General features: G+C 43.8%; 3 protein-coding genes across 6 annotated transcripts in view; 2 read left to right on the forward strand and 1 right to left on the reverse strand.

Annotated features, from left to right (window-relative positions):
* The first annotated feature begins 199 nt into the window (after positions 1-199).
* PIGZ (phosphatidylinositol glycan anchor biosynthesis class Z) lies at positions 200-5,343 on the forward strand. The gene is made up of 2 exons (XM_030027382.2): positions 200-376; positions 1,069-5,343. Exons 1-2 carry the CDS (start codon positions 259-261, stop codon positions 2,628-2,630), a joined length of 1,680 nt encoding a protein of 559 aa, XP_029883242.1. The 5' UTR covers positions 200-258; the 3' UTR covers positions 2,631-5,343.
* NCBP2AS2 (NCBP2 antisense 2 (head to head)) lies at positions 5,186-6,034 on the reverse strand. The gene has a single exon (XM_030027385.2). It carries the CDS (start codon positions 5,970-5,972, stop codon positions 5,691-5,693), a length of 282 nt encoding a protein of 93 aa, XP_029883245.1. The 5' UTR covers positions 5,973-6,034; the 3' UTR covers positions 5,186-5,690.
* Positions 6,035-6,097: 63 nt separating this feature from the next.
* The window catches only part of NCBP2 (nuclear cap binding protein subunit 2), a 28,628-nt gene continuing 12,191 nt past the window's right edge, over positions 6,098-22,534 (forward strand). The window contains exons 1-6 of one of the 4 annotated variants that reach the window (XR_005933330.1): positions 6,236-6,372; positions 6,489-6,670; positions 7,518-7,656; positions 8,630-8,767; positions 10,451-10,674; positions 14,800-15,847. Coding sequence is in view for 1 of the 4 variants with exons in the window: in XM_030027384.2 (XP_029883244.1) it covers positions 6,292-6,372; positions 6,489-6,670; positions 7,518-7,656; positions 8,630-8,701 (474 nt within the window). In the remaining 3 variants the exon portion in view is untranslated. Of the gene's footprint in view, positions 6,115-6,235; positions 6,373-6,488; positions 6,671-7,517; positions 7,657-8,629; positions 10,428-10,450; positions 10,675-14,799; positions 15,848-22,534 lie in introns of those variants that run through there. The other 3 variants (XM_030027384.2, XR_003925284.1, XR_003925285.2) reach the window with 3 other exon arrangements.

The following is a 22,534-nucleotide window of genomic DNA, read 5'->3' on the forward strand; positions in this document are numbered from 1 at the left end:
AGCTGCCGGCCAGTTGTCACCCAGACGCGGTGATTTACGCTTTTCCGTGTCTCTGGGTCAGTTGGTGGTCGATTACGAAGGGAGTTGAAATTCAAGCTGCGCTGCCCGGGGGCGGCGGGCGCGGTTCCGCGGGGCGGAGGCCGCTGCGCATGCGCGCCGGGCTCCCGCTGCGGCGCCTGGGCCGCCGGCCGCGCGCCCCCTGGCGGGGAGGGGAGGGGCGGGGCGGGCCCGGGAGGGCGCCGGTTCCGCGGCGGCGGCATGCGGACCAGGGGGCTGTGGGCGCTGCTGGCCGCGCTGCGGGCCGGCTGGTGCCTGCTGCCGCAGGCCGGCTACCTGCACCCCGACGAGTTCTTCCAGTCGCCCGAGGTGATGGCAGGTAAGGCGGCGGGCGCTGCCGGGAGGGGCGGGGCGGCCCCGCGGCGCCCGCACGGCCGGCGGGGCGCTGGGCCCCGGCCGCGGCCCCTCAGCGGGCGGCGGCGGCGGCGGCGGGAGCGCTCCCCGCGGCGCGGGCGGGGGAGGGCCCCGGCCGCCCGGCGGAGAGGCCCCGCGGGGCGCGTTTCCCCTTGCAGCCCTGCCGCGGGGGGTCCAGCGCTGTGCCGCGCAGCGTGGAGGCACCTGTCTGCTGTATGCCGTCGCTGTGAGACACAGCCCCCGCCCTCCTCCTCCTCCTCCTCCTCCTCCCGGGCTGCGCGGTGCGGTTCGGTGTGTGCACAGGCCCGCTTCGTGCTCCCTTTTCGTTACAAAGCGATTCTTGCAAGCAGGGTGGGAGCGGATCCGCAGTTGCGGGTGGCGCTGGCCACGGCAAGTTGCGCCTGCAACCGTATCACCGTAATAGAGATGGTTTTTTGTCTTTTTTTTTTTTTTTTTCTTTTCCTTGAAGTTTTGTGAAAATTAATGGTGTACTCCTGAAACTTTCAAGGTTGACGACAGCCTCAAAAGCCTAGGGACTGCTCCGCCTCGGTGATGCCTTTTAAACTAAGTTGTATCCCTAATGCTGAATTACTGAATAAAATACATTATGTATGTATGTATGTATTTTTCTTTCTTTCTTTCTTTCTTCCTTTATAGGAGATATTTTAAACCTACAGGTCTATTATCCTTGGGAGTTCCTTTCCAGCTCTCCTTGCAGAACAATTGTTTTCCCATTAATGACATCTGGAGTTACCTACTGGGTGATCAAGTCTTTGCAGCAGCTGGACATATGTTCAAGTTGCATCAACAGCTACACTCTCCTTGTATCACCTCGCCTTCTCTTTACAGTCTTTTCTTTCATACTCGACTATAGTGTTTACCGGTTAGCTCCTTTCTGGGAAGTGGATCCGTGGAAAGCACTGGTACTTCTTGCCGGATCTTATGTCACTCTGGTATTTTATACCAGAACATTTACCAACACGCTTGAAGGACTTCTCTTTGCTCTTCTGATGGTATTGGTTTCCTCAAGAAAGTCTGATGGCAGCTTAGTGGGGCCTACAAGCAGCCCTCTCATAGGTATTATAACAACTGCTGGGTTTTTCAACAGGCCAACCTTTCTGGCATTTGCTCTAATGCCCCTGCTTTACTGGGCAGGTTTAATTGTTGACTCTCAAAAGAGCATTAAAACTGTCATAAACCACTTTTCAAAGCTTATCCTATGTGCATGTTTTACTGCCATTGTTTTTGTAACAGCCGATACCTTCTATTTTACCTCCATGGGCTTAGACAACCTCTACAGCATTAAAAAGAGCAGCCTATTGGATGTAATAAGTCAATTAAATGAGAAAATGATAGTAACCCCTTTCAATTTTCTCAGCTATAATCTTAATCCTCATAATCTTGCACTGCATGGAAGTCACCCCCGAGTTACCCATTTTACAGTCAATGGCATAATGCTCTTTGGGGTCTTACATATTCTGGCCATTGGTGCTGGTATTAAAATGTTGAAGGAATATATCCATCAATTAATACGGGTCAGATCACTTTGCCATGGGTCATCTGGGCTATCAGTGCATTCCGAGGGCAGTCCAACATTATTGCTGTTTTATTTTGTTCCTTTGGCATTTCTCTCCCTATTCAGTCACCAAGAACCTCGGTTTCTCATTCCTCTCATCTTGCCATTAGTCCTGTTCAGCACATCACAGAATAGAGCTGTGAAGTGGAGACACGTCATTACTATTTTCAATGTTCTTGGGGCTTTGCTGTTTGGGTGCTTACACCAAGGAGGACTGATACCATGTTTGAGTCACTTGGAGCAACTCATGCATTCTCCGGAGTCCTCAAACCATCTAAGACACTATACTCTACTCTTTGCTCACACCTATATGCCTCCTAGGTCTCTGCTTAATATCAAGAAGAGAGACACGCATATAGAAGTCATTGATATGGCTGGGTCTGAAGAAGAAACCCTCTGCCAAACAGTAGAACAGCAAGCAAACAATTTTACCTGCAACGACTGTCATGTTTTTGTTATAATCCCTGGTACAGTCAGAGCCACAATTACAAAATGCGGTGTCTCGTTCAAGAACGAGACTTTGATATTTCCACACTTATCAATGGAAGACCCACCACAAATACCCTTCCTATTCAGTGGAAACTGGAGAAGTCAGTTAGGACTATACATCCTCCAGGTAGACAGAGATCAGCAGCGCCTTTAGATTTCAGGAGAAAAATGCTTTAGTTTTTCACTTCACTTGGGTGCTGCCCAAAGGTGCTGCAAGACCTTCCTCTTCACGGACCCACCTTCAGCACAGGTAGTGGCACTGGGAGTCCCTGAGTCTCTTCATTCCCTTTTTTCATGCTCTTACACTCACCAGTATAGCCAGTTCTGGACAGAACCTGCTTAAGATTTGAGTTATTTGGCCCCTGTGGTGTTTCGTAGGAACTTCTGTGGTCTTCCTGATGAGAGAGGAGGAAATCAGAGCCCACCAAAACTGTGATTCAAGCTTAGCTCTTACCACATGAGATTTATTTGTGAAAGTCATTATGATCTCTGACAGAGGGTTTGTGGATTATGTGTTTTTTCACTGACAATAAGCATTAACTCAGCTGCTGGAGTGAGGTTACAGGACTGGACAAAAGCTGGTCTGACTCAATAAGGTTTGGGGTTTTTTTATGCTCTTAAAAATTCAGAGCCTCCTCTCAGTCATGAGACCAGACTGCAGTCACAATATAGGCACCAGCGCTGTAATACTGTCTTGGGTGGTTCCGCCTTGAAAAATCCCCAGCATTGATCTGACAATCTGATTTAGAACATGGAAGATGCTTCAGCCTAAGTACGTGTGCTAAATCCTAAAATCCATGCTTTGCCTGTTTAGTGTTTCTTGCCACAGTTCCATTCTTGTGGACGCGCTACATACGTATTATACACAGCAGCTTGAGAATGCTGCATTCTGATGGCATTAAGCTTGTCTGTTGTTTAGCTCCTACAAATGGGGTAGCCCTTCCCTGGCGCACTCCCGCTGCATGTCTCACAGATTTCATTGCTCTGTCGTGGCTCTAACAGCGGCAATGGTGCAGAGCAGGCCCTGCGTCTGGATCGCGGAACTGGCTTACTGCAGGGTTACAGTTGTGCTGCAGGGGAGCGCATGAGGATCCGAGGGAGGAGCTGCATCCCCTGCGCCCCCCTCCCCTTTCAGTAACTGCTCCCCATTAAATCGGCTTAGTGAGAATGACAGATCACATCCTGGCTCTCTATTGGAGAACAGTCTGATTTTAAAGCAGGATACAAATAACCCTGAGCTGAGATATAACCATTCAGCTGAGAATGATGTATATGCTTAATAGTGTAGCACAACTAGTAAGTTTTGCTTTTGCCTGTGTGAACTTCTGGATCCAAAACATCCCAACACGGAGGGATATACTAGTTTGGCACATGCATTGTAGGTCAAGCCTCTCTCTATGAAACGAATCTTGACGCTTGAATTCTTTCTGCTCGTAGAGGCAGTAATGCTTTTGGCAGTTCTTCATCCACACACCTTTACATCAGGTCTTACGAGCCAGGTTTTGAACAGAGACAAGAATAATACAGGTTCTTGTCAGGCTTTAAAGGGAAGCTAGGAAAAATCCCTGTGTGAAGGATTTGCCTGTATCTTCCAAGCTATACGTACGATCTAGACTTTTAATAGGACTTTTAAGGAACACAGCTCTTGCTCTCTTGTAAAGCATTTTGTGTTGTCTCCCCTACACGTTCATCCCACATCCTTCATCCCTCATTATTGGCAGGCCTGTAAATTAAAGGTGCATGTTTTGGGGGGAGGTAGGGGGAAAGGAGTGTGCATGTATCTTTGTACTGATGACTCACAAAGTAGTGGAAGTAGTTACGAAAGCGTTGTGACACCAAATGTACTTTCCAAATTAATTTTGGTTTTGCTCTTTTATGTTGTGACGATAGCCATGTGCCACAGCTGGTACTCCATGTCCTGCTTACTGTTTTCAGCTTTCTTAAACAGCTTAAGTTTTGAAAATTATTTTCATGAAACTTATGGTGTCTGGCAATCTCAGCGGGGTAGATCTTGAAACTCTTCAGTGATGTGATGGAGCACCATTCCCATGGCACGATGACTTCTCTACTGGTACACGGGTACCCTGTGATAAAGTCAGGAGGAGAACCTGGACTACAACTACTGACTCAGACTGAAAATGTACTGCTTTTGTCTCGCCAGCTAGACCTTTATAATTTACACCGTAGATGCAGTTTTTCCATCCATGCACACCCAAGTCTTTGTTGGTGGGAGGTTTAATTCTACCAGCAATGCTGGAAACTGTATCTCAGACAATCTGCAAGGTTCTTTTCACCTGGGGTGATATAAAGAAAGGAAATCATCCTCCCCGGTTAATTAAGCATCTAGTCAGCTGGACTAAATAGTGAAACATGCTATGAAGGAAGGTTAACTACTTTAGTCTCATGTATGTTGTTAGATACAGCAACTTACGTTAACCAGCCCAGTGTATCCCATATGATGGATACGTCCTTTTTCTGTATTTATATTTAGGATGACTCTATTGGCGAGTTCTTTCCCCCAAACCCTTCTTGCTACCATAGACATGAGGTGTGCTTTTAGGATAGCTGCTGCATCTCTTTTACCTACCTGTAAAATGGGCGATTATCATATCGATCACCATCATCACCAACATTTAGAGCTCTTTTTGTATCAAAGTTTTATGGAGTGTAAAATATTACTGCTGTATAGATAGAAATTGTTAAAGGAACTCCAGTTAGGAACGTTGTTTTATTTCAAGTTTCTTATCAAGCACTGAAAGTGACAATCTTGACAGTGTTCTGGACGATGTTTAATGTGAGTCTGCCTGTTACCGAGTACTGTGGAAAGTGTAAACTGACTTTGAAATGAAAATCCGTCATACCAATCAGCAGCACGCTTCACGTTTTCATGCTTGACCTCACGAACCACTCACGGCTGTAGGCTATGGAAAAGCAGCGCTCAGTTCGCAGCTGGCGGTCCGCCTGGCGCAGGCCGGGGTAACGCTGGGGTCCTCCGCGGCTGGCGCAGCACGGCCCTGCACCCTGCCCGGTTCAGGAGAGGCCGAGGGGGCCCGGCTGTCGGCAGGAGCCCGTTCACCCGCCGGCTCCGACGCGCTCGTCCTCCTGCGCTTGGCGCGGAGAAGCGGTCGTGGTCTCCGCGGTCCCCTCCTCCTCCTCCCTGGCGGGATCCTGCGCCGGCTGCGGCCCCGCAGCTGCCTCCCGCTCGGCGCGGCGGTCAGGGCGCTGCTCCGGGGCGGCCGCCTCGGCCCGGCCCGCGGCCGGGGGGCCACGGCCAGCCCCGCGCCCGGGCGCCGTCCTTGAGCTCCCTGAGGAAGACGTCGCGCAGGCGGATCAGGCGGGGGCCCAGGCCCCGCGCCGCCTGGCGCGCTCCGAGCTGCCCGCGGGTGATGGCGGCGGCGGTGAGGCGGGCGGCGGCGCGGATGGGCCGCGACTCGGACAGCTTCTCGATGAGGCGCGGGTCGCTGAGGAGCGCGACCAGCACCCGCCGCAGCACCATCCTGCGCCCGCGCACGCGGGGGCCGAGCCGCCCCGCCCGCTCTCGCGAGAGCCGCTACGCCGCCCTCGCGGCCGGCGCCCGCCTCGCCATTGGCTGCCCGCCCGGCGGCGCCGGGTCGCCTGCGCGAGGGCGCTGAGGGGCGGGAAGCCGCTGAGGGGCGGGAAGCCGCTGAGGGGCGGGAAGCCGCTGAGGGGCGGGAAGCCGCTGAGGGGCGGGAAGCCGCTGAGGGGCGGGAAGCCGCTGAGGGGCGGGAAGCCGCTGAGGGGCGGGAAGCCGCTGAGGGGGGTGGCCGCTCCGGTCCGCTCCGTGCCGCGCCGCCATGTGCTCGGGGGGGACGCTGAGCATCCTGCGCAGCGACTCCTACGCCGACCTCAGCCAGTACCGGGACCAGCACTTCCGGGTGAGCGGGGCGCCGCTGCCGCCGCCGCCGGGGGCGGGGGCCGGGGCCGCGCGGTCCGCCCGGGCCCGGGCCCGCTTGCGGTCACGCCGTGGGGTAACGCTGTCGTTGCGGCTCAGGGGACGCGGTACGACCAGGAGCGGCTGCTGAGGAAGAGCTGCACGCTGTACGTGGGGAACCTCTCCTTCTACACCACGGAGGAGCAGATCCACGAGCTCTTCGGCAAGAGCGGCGACATCAAGAAGGTCATCATGGGGCTGGACAAAGTGAAGAAAACCGCCTGCGGCTTCTGCTTCGTGGAGTATCCTTCCGCGGGCCCGGCCCTGCTGCCCCGCGGCCGCCGGAGCCGGGCAGGGGGAGCGGGCCCTGCGCTGGGGCGGCGGCCGGTTGGGCGGGGCGTGGGTGACCCGAAATGCGGGCTCTGGGTCGCGGGAAAATTGTCCGAGGGTAAAATCGTTCGGTTGCTAAGGTGCCTGTGGGAGTCCCGGGTGAGAGAGGGAGGCGCTACGTGGACGGGTGGACTCGGTGATCTTAAAGGCCTTTTCCAACCTAAACGACCTCAGGATTCTAACACACACTGCACGTCGAGTGGGGGTTGTCGGGTTGCTTTCGTTCTGAGGCTTTAAGCCGGGCACTTGCTAGATCGTTGGCCTCTGCGGTGAAAGCATATTCTCAGTGCCCAAGTAAAGAGGTGTTTCTTGTCGTACGAGCATGCGCATAGGGTTTCTGTTGGTATCTTGCGTCCCTGTCGTGTGTTGACTATATTACACGCAAGTCTCTTTGAAGATTGTTCTGTTACTGGTTCCGGTGAACTCACCGAAATGGTGAAAGTTTGCGGCATGAATGGAGCATGCATGGGGCTTCTCGTTCTTTCTTTAGTAACAGAGCTTTATGCTTTTAAGGGTGGGCGTGGTTAAAGAGCTTGATCCAATATATGCATTTTTATTATTCTTGAATTCCTGCACATTGCTCCATTTCACTAGCAGTTTTCTCAGCCCACATAGCTTCATAAAAGTGGTTGCTTTTAAAAATGACCAAGCAGGAACTCGATTCAAGCAAATACTTGGCTTTGTAGCCCGTTCGATATTGTTCTTTTTTCCATGTGTTGAAAATAGAAGCCCATTTTTTTTCATTAACCCGTTTCTAAGGTATTATGCAAGAGGAGATGCTGAAAATGCAATGCGATACATCAATGGAACCAGACTTGATGACAGGATCATAAGGACAGACTGGGATGCAGGATTTAAGGAGGGTAGACAGTATGGTCGTGGAAGATCAGGGGGCCAGGTAGGTTGTTGTACAGTCTAGGTTTTAAGGGACTGGTGACTTTGCCAAATTACTGCTTTTTGAATGAACACGCTCAGAACAACTTCAGAAATAGCAACTTATGAATTATTGTTTAAGATAGCACTATACGTTAGCCTGTAAGATATCTTAGCAACGGTGGTGTTATCCACTAAGAATAAATAACTTTTTCATATATTTCACTGAAAGTACTTTCAGAAACTTCTTGGCTGCTTGGGGAGATAATGCTTGTAAATAACCCCAGCAAATGTAAGGCTGTCAAGAAACACAAAGGACAGCACTTAGCTTACCTAAAGTTGAGCAGGTAGCACACGCCTTTACTGCTGAAGCATGAGGCTAGCCGTCCTCACTCTTTGACTGTCTTGATTAAAGAGTCCCCCTGGACATTATTAAAAAGGAAGTTTATTTATGCTGTATTCTGGGCTTCTGTATGATGCACTTTGCCTTCTGTTTTGTTATTCAGCTCCTTGTGGCCACTTACATGTTATGCTTGCGGGGCTCCATCACCCGTAACGGTTACTTGGAAAGACAAACGCCATCATTCCAAATGTCCCCCCCCCTTCCTTCTTCCCCCAGCTTTATATGCTGCACATGACGTCCTATGGTCTGGACTGTCCCTTGGGTCAGTCGGGGTCAGCTGTCCCGGCTGTGTCCCCTCCCAACTCCTTGTGCCCCGCCAGCCTGCTTGCTGGTAGGGTGGGGTGAGAAGCAGAAAAGGCCTCGGCTCTGTGTGAGCACTGCTCAGCAATAACGAAAACATCCCTGTGTTATCAACACTGTTTTCAGTACAAATCCAAAGCATAGCCCCACACTAGCTACTGTGAAGAAAATTAACTCTATCCCAGCCAAAATCCGTGCATGAACTCAGTTTGACTATATTCTGATGGTGTAATAGTTTTTGAGAAATTGTTTTTCTTTGTCTTTACTGGACTTTCCTTTTTTCCTCCTTTGTAAGGTCCGAGATGAATATCGTCAAGACTATGATGCTGGAAGAGGTGGCTATGGCAAAACTGTTCAATGCCAGTGAATAGTGAATGACTCGTTGGCCTCACAGGAGAACTAAATCTGCATTGTAAATGTCACCAGGCACAAAGTAGGTCTGTTGCACACAAATCTATGTAGCTAGAAATTCACAGAAACTATTACCCTTGTTCCTGTGATCACACAGTGTGTTCAATATCTCTTCTGTTTTAATACCAAGATCCAAAGCATTGCAGAGTACATTAATACAGAGGACCTGGGAGCAAGGTTTTAAGCAATAGTATACGTGAGGCTTTGGTCTCTAAATGCTGCTGTAACTCTACCAAAAGGAACAAAGGTTTGATAGTATGGTGCTTTTTTTCACAGGCAAAACTTGATTATTCTGTCGCTGGGTTTTGTTTACATTGGTATCACAGGGTGGAGAGCGGCAATAGAGGATTGGTGTATGTTTCAGAGATGAAAGAAAGAGGCAAAGAGCCTGAAAAGGAAATGGAATTTCTAGGGAAATTTTCCGGTTTCTAGGGAAGACTTAAATTTGCACATTTTCTGGGGTTACTGGATAAGCATCCTTTTACATTCATGCTGTTCCTAGCACACCTGCACAAACAGCCACAATAAAACAAGTCAGATTGATGAGCCCGGGCATCATCAAGTGAGAAGCAAGCCTAGCAGGGAGCAGAAAACAGACCCTTGCAGTCTTCTACAAAGTATAATGTGATTACACAACATCGCATGTTTCAGAACCATTTTGCTTTGTGGGATACAGAGAATAGCAAGTGTAAGAATTACAGTAGCAGCTATTTTCACAGCTGGAGTAGTAGTATTTTGCTCCTGTCTGGTAGCTCTACAGCCTTGATATTTGATGAACAATATCTTTCCTGTGCCTACAAGGACGGCATGAAGCCAAGGTGTACAGTTACCCCCAAAAATGGGATGTTTGAGGAACTGTGTAATAAGAAAGTTTGTTCTCAAAATAGATTTTCTATTTGAGAAACTTGATTTCAGACAAAGGTAAAAATCAAAAAAAAAAAAAGTTTTGGGAGGAGCCTTACTTTCTACTAAGGACACGGTGAGAATGGTAAAATAACTGTAGGACCATATAGATTTATTTTTTCTTCCCCCCCGCTGCCCCGGATCCTATTAATACTGCTAGTTTATATCATGGGATATTGATGTACTGCAGACATAGGAATAAAAATTATTAGTGGTGCCAAGATCTGTGAAACTGAATTGCTGAAATGAAATAATTAAAAGGAACTGTTACAGGGCTTTGGATTTTTTTTTTTTATGGACTTCTGAGTTCTTTGGAAATGGCAATTCATAAAGTTTTGTCCAAATACCTTGTTGTCCATGACTCCTTAAAAACCTTTAAAATACCAGGTATGTAAAAGTGGATCTTTACTCACTGAAGATATTGTTGGAGATCTTGATGTGTTTCTTGTGCACAGTTAGTCACAACTGTTACTGTAAATTGGAAATACAGTGAGGTAGAACAACTGCAATGAGACTTTGCTTACTTAGGAAGCAAGGTTTTGGGTTTTCTTGGCACATAGAATAAAACTGGATTTTCAGGATCGCTTGGGGCTGGTCTGCAAACAAGGCTTTGAACAAAGTTACCTTTTTCTATATAGTACATTTGATTATGAGTGTACAGCCTGTAATCTGCTCTAGGAAACCTCTGAAGCTTATTTTTCATTGTATCAATTTTGTATTAAAAAAATTGTGTTACCAAAACTTTTAAGTCACTTTCAAATAAACCTGCAACATTAAAATGGATTGTTACTTTTTTTAACAGAATCAGTGAGAGAAAGGAGCTACATTCAGACTCTTGTCCACATCATTTATTCTAGTGTCTTTGAAGATGGAGAGAGTGAATATTCCTACCCTTTGACTGGATTTTCAGTCTTGTTCAGGTCCTAACTGGATGCTGAAAGATGTTTGGTTAATGGTCTTCATTCTGGTACTTTTTGGATTACAGAACAGAAGTTAATGATATTGAAGTGGACGTGAAAGTCCTTGGTGTGTAACAAGTAGTTTTCAGGGTCCACTTCCTTATAAAGATGAGGTTTAAGATTATTTTTTATCGTAAGTGCTGCAGGACGGTCATTCTCAAATGAGATGGAGGTGATGATAAGATTTGCCCTCAAAACCATCACTGTCTTTTGCTGCATATGTGCAATGTGTATAGAAAGATTTTGTTTTAAAGTAAGATTTTCTATTTTGAGAGACATTTCAATCAAAATGGGATTTAAAAGCACATGATATATCATGTGAAGTCTTAGTATCTCAAAAGCACATATAGAGGAAATTGATTGAACATGGCTTGATTTTTTTGCCTTCCCTAATTGAAATCAGACATGGCTCTGCTTAAGCTAATGCTTAACAAAAGTAACTGAATTAAGTCTTTAAAGCTTCACTGGGGGGGGTGTTCTTTAGCTTTCTTACATGCCAGTTCATTGCAGATAGATTCTCTTGGAAGTACAGGATCTCCTGTGATTTTTTGACATGCCAGTTCATTATGATCATATATGCTTTCATAGAACTTTATATTAGCTTTTCTAAATACTTGTTCATCATAATTAGGTACTTGTATGGAATTGTATCCGTAAAGAAATACAGCAGCTAAGAATATGAGTGGAATCTTAGATACGCCTTGATGGAAGAGAGGGCTGTTGCAAATTAAGGCAGTGAGGGCTTCAGTCTCTCCCTCAGACTCTCGAGCAGGCTCATGGTGGGTTGATTTACATGCCTCTCTTTGGCACCAATACTTGCAAATAGCATGTGTATTCACAGCATTTCGGTCTTTGTATTACAGTGTAAAATCCATGGAGTGTAAACTGGAGCATTAAGGGCCTTCATTACCAATGCCTCACAAAATAATCCCTGTTACCAATGTGCCCTTGCAGGCTAGTTTCGAGGTGGTCTTTATTTTAGTCAGGTTACTTACTACCCTGCACAGCAGCAAAGTTCCTGCTCAGGTTGGTGCTAGTGCAACCACCATTGGTGTTAATGTAATGGTTCTTTCTACAGAGGCGATTCTGAAAGATGAAATGATTGAAGTATTTAAGCTAATATCCAGCACTTCATCTTCCATATCTTGTCAGATTAGGCTTCTTGTGAAGGTAAAAATTAATGAAGAGCTCTACTAAAATCAACATGGTTTGTATGAAGGCTTTCATCTATAGAGTCAGGCAATACTAGTCAAAGGAAAGCAGTCCACAGGGACTGAACATCTAATAAACTTGTCTATTTTTGTTTCTAAAGCACAAATTGTACCTTGTGCTATAGCATATAAACGAAAGAAGAATTAGGGTGGGCGTTTTTCCTTGCAGTCTCTGGGATTTCTGCTTCTAGCTGAGTATATTTAGTACTTTCAGGTAAGTGTACGGCCTGATATAACCACAGGTGAAATACCAAAAAATTGGGGAAGTCTGCAGAGAGAAGCGTCCTGGGCTTCAAAACGTCTATCATGTTTGGGAAGTAATGGCCTCATTTATTAGTTGTCTCCTTTCATATGTTTTCTGCCTGTTCTTATCTAAATAAGCTTTTGCACAAGGGATTGGATATACTCAGAGCTGCTCTGTAGTAATGCACACAACTCCTCTACTCTCCCTTTTGGGATAACTAGATGGTGTAAATGTTTCTCATGGCTTGGAGGGGGGAGGTCTCCATGCTCTTGTCTGGCTAAGACCAGTGTTGAGTCCCAGCTTGTGACTGGCAGGTGTTATCTCCATGACCGCTTCATCTCTTTTTCTGTCCCATGTAGTCAGAGGAAGGTTATTCAAGGTTGGCTGTGTTTGTATCCTAAGGTTTCAGTAATGGTGCAAACTGAAAATAGGACTTGCTTCTTTCTTGAAAATGTGCTGTTTCCAGACTGGATGAGAAGCCATAGTAAAGGAAAGGGTCAGTTTCTTTTTGGGGGGGTCATCTACTTAATTTTTAAGAATTTATGATTTGTATGCTGAGGTAAAAGGCTTCTAGCATAAAGCTCCTTCGAGGCTCATTTTCAGACCTTAAACTGATTGAACTATGGAAATTAAGAAAGCTTACTTCTTTATTCTACCTCCAGACATAGCCATGAGCACTGCACAAGGAGACACCACAGAAGTTTAAGTTAAGCAAATTGGTCGTGATCTTCCATGTTCCAGAGCCTTGTACAGCCCATAAGGGGTATGTACACACAAAGTTAGGACTGCACTTCAGGCAATTGAAGTTCCCAGTATAGTGTCCTATTATAGACATAACTAGTCATGATCTATTCTAGAAAACAGAATTTAGGAGAAAAATTGATCACAAAAGGGAGAAAAATAGATCACAAAAGTCTTTCACTATCACCTACGTATATAATTTACTCTAAGCTTGGCCCAGAGAGGTCTTCTACTGGTCCTACTTTCTTAATGCTTCACAGTTACATTTTATTTTGAATAACACATTGTAGATCAGGATTGAGCAGTCTTCTATGTTCCATTCTAATTTCTGGGCAAATGATCTAGGCCTGGAGAATCCATAAAAAAATATAGTATTTGTGTGTTAAGACTGTATAACCTCACCCAACAGCTGCACCACAAAGGTAGAAAGGGTATATTACATCCCTGTCAGTTGAAGACAGTTACATGAAGAAGAAAGTTTGCTGACCTTCACAAACTGCTTTCTGAGAGCAGGAGAAATCCATGCTTGTGTCAGGGTTCCACAGTTCATGAAGATTAGCTTCCTGCCACTTTGCTTCCTAGCCTGCTTTTAAAGACAAAGATGTGCTTTACTTCAGTGAGGTAATATTCTCTAAGATTATTTGAGCTTCTACCTGAAGGTTACTTGAGTGTCTATTAGGGTTACTTGCAGAAAAAAAAGAAAAAAAAAAGATAAATAGGATAAATAGGTAGCCAAACTCTTCTTTGCAACACTTACTAGTTAGTATGTTTAGATCTGACACAAATAATCTTTCCTTTTAGCAGAGCCATGAAATTTGAGTTTTAAACACTTGAGGAGCAGCACGAGTAAAATGCCAGATGGCTCCCTCTAGTGACTACAAAATTAGTATGCTTTTATATTCGGACAGCGAAGATGGTTGCTGAAAGCTGTTTTGTGCAGCATGCTGCATGTTGTATTGTCTCAAGATTTTGCTTTGGTTTGTGTTGTAAAAATGGACAAAAAAAAAGAATTTTCATCTGTAGACCATTTTTCAGAGTGCAGGCAATTAAAGATCAGGATTTGTGGGTTTGTAGCCTATCGCTGTTTCTCTGTTTAGCAACAGCTTAGTTGTCTTTTATACTGGATACTGTGATATGCGATATGCTGTGTCTGTGGTGACTTCTTTCCTTGTCCCCAGCAACCTCTTCAGATTTTGCCAAAAGCACACCTGTGATATTGAAGGAGGGTTTGACCCTTAGATGCCCAATCCATGCTTCACAACCTCCCGTTAATTATATTTTGTGTAATGGTGTCAGCAAATCCCCTTGTGCCAAAAGTCTGTGTTCCAATCTCTAGCAGGATGTGAAATAAAGTTCTGTAATACACACAAAGTCAATATGTGCAGCTTGACAAGACAGTAGGCAGGGTCTTAAATGTCTAATTTGTTTCTGTGGACTTACAGTAGTCCTTCAGGCACTTTGCAGACTTTAATGTGTATTGCTTCAGAGTATCTCTGTGGGACAGTGCCCTTTTTTTATCTTACAAAATTTTGATCTGAGGCATAAGGGGGTTTATGCTGTGTGTGACAAGCCTGTGGTGGATGAGGAGTTGAGCTTCTTGGTTTCCTCAATCCTAGCTCTGACAAGACTGTCTTTCCTTACTATGCTAATGTATTTCATGACACAGTAACATATGAGTGTAAGGAACACACACAAGTGCACTTCTCACACATGGTTTGGAAAGATGAGCAGTGCTTGCAGGATATAGATCAGATCTTTCAAATCACTTTTACAAAATAATCATAAGTATCTTAAGAACAAAGTAGGGATCTAGTGGAATGAATCCTCTCCATGCAGGACTGATGTTATTTGCTTCACATTAATACCTTCCAAAGCAGTTGCAGGCATCTTTGCTTAAGTATTCCACTAATCTGATGGTACTGCTGTACCATTTTACAACTAGGGACAGTTGAGTAAAGATTATGTTTAAAACTTTCTTCTTTCATTTGCTTCCCAGGAGCACCTTCACCTGGATTTCTGCAGCATGCTTCTCAGTGGGAACAGGACTGCATGGAATGGCTTTTCACATGAATCCCTCTGCAGAATGGAGGGTCTTGGTTGATCATTGTACCTTTGTGCTGTGGCTAAATTTGTCAGAAGCAGTAATCTAAGAGTGCATGACCTGAATGAAATGTAGATTTCCCCACCCCACCGCCCCTTCACATCTGAAGGTCAAATATGATTTATTCCTGGTGTAGGATTTTATTGCTTTGAAGGTGCTACAGCAGACATTTGCTTTTGAAAACCCTTTCTTGACTGTTCAGGAAGAGCAGCAGTTCTGGTTGAATGTTCTTCCCAGAAACTTTCTCTTCGTTCTCCAGTGCTCATCTCTGACTACACAAAACCTGCTTGTATTTTGTTCTGTTATCCTCCAACAAAGTCTAGACAAGCCAGTTGCTTCTGCCCTCACAGGAGAATCTACTACTGTTCCAGAAGCTGTATGAGAGGCTGGCTGAGTCAGGATTTCAGACACCAAGTCGCATAGAGAGAAACTGAAATATCTTCCATCAAAAAAATAGTGTGAATTAAGCATTACTCAGTTAATGACTGGGAAAACATCTTTCTTGAGTGCCTTGAGAACAAGTACGTTTTTGAAAATAAGACTATATCTTAAGTAATTTTGTTTGTTTTATTTAATTAGAGCTACCTCTGATTTACCACCTTTTCAAGGTGGGCCATTTATTGATTCCTCTGGGACTGATGTTTTTCAGTTAAGACAATATTGAACCACAATTTGTGTTATTTCAGGTATAATTAAAAGATTTTTTTTCTCGGAACACAATTTGAAAACAAATGGGAAATAAAATTTGCTATTTTGATACTTCTCCAGTTGCATGCAACATAAATATCAGCATAAATTACCCTAATTGAGACAGCTTGTAATTAAGTTTCTGGACAATGAAGCTTTTCCCTTCTGTACCAATCTCTCCCTGCAAGCCACAATTTGAAAAGGAGATTCTGATTTTCTAGTTAGAATGGGTAAGAATATATATTAGTAATACATACTTGTCTTTAGATCTGTAGCTTACATGCAGTTTAAATTGCTTCAAACTGAACTTGTTTCGGTTTTCTGACTTTATTACTTTAAAATAACGGTCTTATTATTTTATACTTTGTGTCTTTAAATATTTTTATGGGGAATTTTTCTGACTTAAAGTGTTACTAGTCTGTTCGGCTTAATTTGATTATAAATCGGTGCTTTTTGTTGTATGTTTGGTTTTCGGTAATATCACTGTTTTGCAACATCTTAAATTACTTTTTGTGAAAACAAAACCCCTGTCAGCTTGTCACACTGCCACAAGATGTCACGAGAAGCCGTGTCTCGCCTCAAGATGAGTGTGCTCTGCGAGTCCTCGCAATCGAGCAGTTGTTCTGGAACGATGTGTTCTGAAAGCATCTCATTTCACCATACAGCTAATGCAGTGTCTCAGTTTCTTGAAGAAGCTCTTTCATATTAGGATTCTGCTTGAAACAAAAGTGACTAGTGACTGATTAAACTAACATACCCTGAAGCAGCAGAGGTAGAAGTGCCTTAAGGTTGCTGAGATGTGGCATGCCTTGTAACACTAAGCACTGTAGAACTGAAAGGTTCTGTATGTAGTAACCACAGTTGTGCATGCTGGCAGAGGACTGATCTGTGGTTTGTTTTTTGTAGGTTTATTTTTTTCCCCTCTGAATTTACTCCAGTAAGAGGAGGAATGTGTTTCCAGGAACTGGAATGGGCTTTTTCCCCTTAAATCCAGGAATGTCCCAAGGTCTCTGCACTTCTGCTTCTGCTTTTCAATTCCCAGCTGAATTCCCTCTTTGAAATCTACATATTAGCTTGAAAAAGCCTTCAAGCAGCAGCCTTGCAATGTTCTATCCTGCACAACTCTAAGGAGGTGTTTGGCATTGTCTAAGCTTGCCAGAGGGAAACTCAGCAGAGAATTTGTAAGTTACTCAGATCTCACACACACACACCTTGAGTCATAGTGGACTTTTTGATGAATTGTTTTATAGAGTGCAGTCCTGTCAGAAACTTAATTTTATCTCCCGTTGAGTTCAGTGAGATCTGTGTGCATAGTGCTGAAGTACTGAATGTGCTTTAATGAACTTTATCTAACTTATTTCTCCATAAACTAAACATGTAACATGCTAACATGCCAGGAGAGTTCTTGAAAGGTCATGTGGGAGCAGTATTGACTCCTGAGTTGTATCTCCAACTGAGTCAGGGAAGCTGAGCAAAACAGCATCACAAAACGTAACCACAGCTTTTTGGTAGGAGAGATTCAAAATCTCTCAGGGTAGTTGTCCAAAATCAGTCACAGGACAGTGTTTTGCTCAGAATCCAAGGCCATGAGAACCAACAAATATTACTTGGTCTACAGATTTTGACAGAGAACGGCCTTGCTTCAGAAGAACGCAGAAAACTGGCAGGATATGAAAAGTGAGGGAAGATTCCAGCTGATTTGTACTAATCCAGTAATTCGGATTCTAGACACAAAATGGTTACCAAGGCAAAGGTAAGAAAACATTAAAAGAGGACCAGTAGCCTGAATAAATACATGGTGTCCATCAACAGTCCCTGGATATGGTGTTCCTTCTGTGTTTGATCATGTTTTTTCCCCTAAAGATATTTAATTGAACTAAAACTGGCATGAGACTGAATTTGTTATGATTGATTCATTCCTTATTAGAAAACAAAATCACTTTGATGTACGTGAACAAGTGGTGCTGTTTATCATTGTGCTCTGTGAATTGTGTTCCTGGTTGAGTAGTTCACAGGCTGGAGTACTCCGTGAGCAGTGCACGCCTCAGCAGGCACAACACATTCATTGTTGTCAATATGGAGATTAATAGAACTGAGAACTAAATAATTTTAACCTCTTTCTAGGTAAGAATGAGCCAGGGCTGCAACTTCAGACAAATCTTAAGGTAATTAACTATTCCCAGGCCCTGAGCTGTCCTGAGAGGAGAGAAATCGTATCATACAAAGCTGATGCTTGAAGTACCAACGCTTTAAGGTGCTCAGGATTGTGATGGACTTTCAGACTGTAGAGTTTGATGGGCAGCACTGGAGAGAGTGTGTTTTCACTGGATATTTGCAGAAGGACATGTCTATCCCATCCATTGAAGGATGATCGGTGTCATATCTGGTAAAGGCTTCAGAGCATACAGACAGCCATACTGGGACTGCCTTCTGTGTAGAGGGTCAGGGTGCTTTTCCCTGCATGTGTGGCACTGTAACAAAGCTCATGATTTTCCTTTTTTAATGGTTATGGCAGACACTTACTTTGTTCAGGAAGAGAGTTTCATTACAGCTGTTAAGTCTAGCACAATTTACTATGTTTTATGGATATACAGATACAACCGCACAGAATTTAGTCTGGGTTGAAGTTAATATGAAGGTACTGGAATCTTTATTTCAGTTTTTGATATTTTAGGTTTTTATAAATTTGAAGTGGATATTTTAGTGCACATAAAATGTAGAATTGCCTCTCAATAATTACTTTTTCACTGTTAGCCAGACGTTTATACTGGGCTATGCAATTTAACGATGAAGTTCTCTCTTAGCTGCATATCATTACAATCCTAGGAAATTAGCTTCTTCATGATTTCCAAAATACACAGGTACCTGAACAAAGTCCATTGTAAGTATAGTGTAGTAGGGCTTTTAAAATGCAAGTTTTAATTTTTATTTTTTAAGTTCTGAGGTGTAATGGATTTTCTAGTTGAGAAAGTGTATAATACAAATTCATTTTGTGTTAAGAGCCTTTTAAAATAATTCATTATTTCTAAGCATTTTTTATTGCTGAATGTGTTGTTGCCACAACTGCTGTCAGTGACAGTATAACTTACAGTAGAGATGTGAGAGACTGAAACTGCGAAGTGGTGACAAAAGCTAGAAATAAAGCGTCATTTTCTATTCAGCCTTCCTTTTAAATGGAGGAAAGATATTCCACATTTATAAGGATTATATTGTTGCTTTTCAGAAGTGATTCAAAGATACATGTCGAAAAAGGGAAAGTATAAAACATCGTTGTGTCATTAGCAATTCTAGTTCTGTTCGAATAGGAAATGTTCTATTTATGATCCTTAAAGAAAGCCTTCAGGTCATGAACAGCGTTTCCATTTGTGGAGAAAAATGTAAGAATAGTTTTCTGAAAGTCTGTATAAAATGAACATTCCCTTTTGAACCCTTTATTCATTCAATTTCTGGGCACATTTAAAAAATCATTGAAGAATTAATAGAAGCTATGTGAAAAATAACATAAAAAACCCTCAGGGAAATTCCAGTGTTTTTCGCAGTATTCACAGTTTAGTTTTTGAGTGAAATAACTGTTGATTTCAATAGGCCTGAACTCGTTGAATATACCACAAGGAGGATCTGCTTTTCCTTTCATTTACTTCAGGGTGGATGAAGACTGAATTCACAGACCTTGGTGGCATTACTGTGCATAGACCTAGGAAGAGAATGGGTGAACAGAGTATCTGCTGTCGTAGGCGAGGGATATTTTTTTAAGATAAAAGGATCTCAGTTTCTGGATTTGAATGTACTATAAACCTGGACATTAGAATATTTCTGCTAAGTGTGCTGAACACTTGAACTCCTAAACCTTTACGTATGTGAGGTTATCATCTTTATGCATGCACATCCTATGAACAGGGACATGAAAATATCAGTGAAAAGCAGGCTTTTTGCATCTACTATTGCATTTACAGTTTCATAATCGGAGAATGTTGCACCTTGGCAACGATGGAAAAGGGACCATGCTGATGGTGACGATGATGCAACATACATGTCAACAATGATGTCACAGCATATTTGTCTTTTGAGTTCTGTTTGTAATTTTTAAAATTTACTAGCATCTCTTGATTTTTGTAGCAGGCTGATTAGGTTATGGACTAACTCTGGTAGGGACAGAGGCGCTCTGAGCTCTCGACATGAACTAGTTGATCGTTGTGACACTGAGTTGTATGTACTCTGTGGCCTCATTCTCTTGTGTCAGCAGCAGCACAGGGATCTGCAGGGATGACAGCCATTACTCCTGAACTGTGTTCCTTTTTTCTTCATTACAGTCTTTATGCTGGTTCTTATGGCGTAATGTATCAATGTGTTAAAGAGAAATATGAATATTTGGGGTTTTGCCATGAAGCCAGGAAATTGGGAGTTGATTTTATATTAAAGCAATGTGATTCATATTTTCCTTGAAGAGCTCCAGAGCTAAGCATCTTAGGTCTTCTGTTAAATGCAGGAAGAAAACACTTCAGTGTTTTCCAAGAAACTGGGTTGCTTTGTTTAAAAAGATTTGAAGAAAAAGTTTTAGATGTTTTGCAGTATTTCCCTATTTCATGGCTAAGCTGTATATATCCATTTATTGATAGCAAATTCCATTTTCTGTGGTTCCAAAGTTTACTGCAAGTAGCCTAGCATCCTTCCTGTAAAGGACAGGGATGCAATCTCATTCTCGAAAGTGGCATTCGGCTGTTTCCTCTCCTCTTGTGGTAAAAGACTGGGTGCAGCTGTAATGCATCTGTTCTGAGTGCAGTGGCGAGCACAGAGGCAACCTGCTTCAATGCACAGCCCACATCTGTCCTTGGAAAAATTCAAAGTGACAAGAAGCATGCTGAGGCCATATGTCAGCAAAGCAGAGTTCAGAACACACTGCATTGTAAGCATAGGTTTAATTTCTAGCACAGTTTTTGAGGCACTTGAGTCTGGATCATTAAGAACAAAAGCTTCCTTCTCTGAATTACCACTATGTGTCAGCAGCTGCTTGAGAACTTTCAGCAAACTTGGAAATATCTTCCCCAGAAGCACGTGTTTAACTGTCACACAACTGTCAGGACTTACTGTACTTCATTCATTTTTGCATGTGAGTTACCTGCTTTATATGTTAAAGAATCAAGTATTTCTAAGTGCTGCCTTTGTTGGGCCTTTGCAGCTGTGACCTGTACTGAAGGGACATTTCCTCTGTGAGTGGTCTGGTACCTCCAGTATCACTCCTGTGAGACCTGGCACGTGGACAGTACATTGTCTTTAGAACACTTCATCAGTTCTTAATCCCTTTTGAGTTTTGGAACACTGAAATGAATTGACTATTTGAATGTATTTAGCTAAACAATAGCTTAATGAGAGAAAGATGGCAGCTTTTTTATGTGATTCTTAACCAAGAAAACAGAATGCTCCTTTTCCATTTGTCTGATTAAAGGAGCAGTATAAATCAAATAGGAAAAGCTGGAATTGTTCATCTTAGTCCTTGGTTGACCTGCATCAGGCAGAGAATAATTTCACAGGATCACAGAACAGTTGAGGTTGGATGGGACCACTCAAGACCATCCAGTTCAACCCCCTGCTCAAAGCAGGGTCACCTAAGGCAGGTTGCCCAGGGCCGTGTCCAGTCAAGTTTCGAACATCTCCAAGGATGGAGACTCCACAACATCCCTGGGCCACCTGTTCCAGTGTATGGGCACCCGCACAATAAAAAAGTCTTTTCTTGCGTTCACGTGGAGTTTTCGTGTGCTTTAATTTGTGCTCATTACCTCTTGACCTGTCACTGAGCACCACTGAGAAGAGCCTGGCTCTCTCTTCTTTACACCCTCACATCAGGTATTTTTATACAGATAAAGAAGATCCCCCTGAGCCTTCACTGCTCCAGGGTGAACAGTCCCAGCTCTCTCAGCCTCTCCTTGTATGATGGATGCTCCAGTCCCTCAATCATCTTTATGGCCCTTCGTTAAACTCGCTCCAGTGTGTCCCTGTCTCTTGTACTGGGAAGCCCAGCACTGGAGCCAGCACTCCAGATTTGGCCTCACCAGGGCTGAGTGGAGGGGAAGGATCACATCACTTGTTCTGCTGGCACCACTCTGCCTAATGCAGCCCAGGACACCGCCGGCCTTCCTTGCTGTGAGTGCACATTGCTGGTGTTTCTTTGATAGTCTTCCATTCTTGACAAAATTTGTAGGTATGTCAGAGCTGCAGAGTTACTCCCCTGTTTTATTCATGGCTTTTTTTTTTTTCATAAACATGATGACAGTTAAAAATATTCTTATATGCTACAAAATTGCTGTATAGGCTTATAGTGTTCACAGAAACAATTCAGCTTAAACTGTGCAATTAAAGAAAAATCAAACCCACAAGATTGTTTGAGAGGTGGATTCTATTTATATTTTAACATTAGTAAAATATTTACTGTTCCTTTACAGATTGATTTGGGTTTAGAAAGCAAGAAAAAGATTCAGTTTGGAGGAGGCTGGAGGTTTTTCTTTAGAATTGTTGAAAAAAACCACCTTTTACAAATGTAAAAATGTACCTCCATCATCCATATAAGATGTTTTTATTTCTTTTCTTTTGTCTCTCCTGGTTCTCTGTAAGATCTATTTCATAACTGAGGAATTGGTTCCAAATAACTGTGATGGCATCTTTGAAAATATATTATCAATCAGTTTTGCATGTGGATTTTCTGTTTTTTGAAAACAATGCTGAAAGTTGAAGCACTGTGACTTGTTGCTGAACCTTTGCTTCCTCTCCGTGTTTTCTTTCAGTGTCTCTGCCCTAACAGCTTACCTGCTAGCAGAATGTTCTTTCCTGCTTAAATTTCTCCCATATATTTTTTGTTGTATGTTCCAAGCTGCATGGATGATATATCACGTTTAATTGCTCTTCTTCTCTGCATCTGTAATTTGTCCAGAGGTGCTAGTGAGTGCCTTCC

The sequence above is a fragment of the Aquila chrysaetos genome, chromosome 10, assembly GCF_900496995.4.
Source record: "Aquila chrysaetos chrysaetos chromosome 10, bAquChr1.4, whole genome shotgun sequence".
Taxonomy (NCBI): Eukaryota; Metazoa; Chordata; class Aves; order Accipitriformes; family Accipitridae; genus Aquila; species Aquila chrysaetos.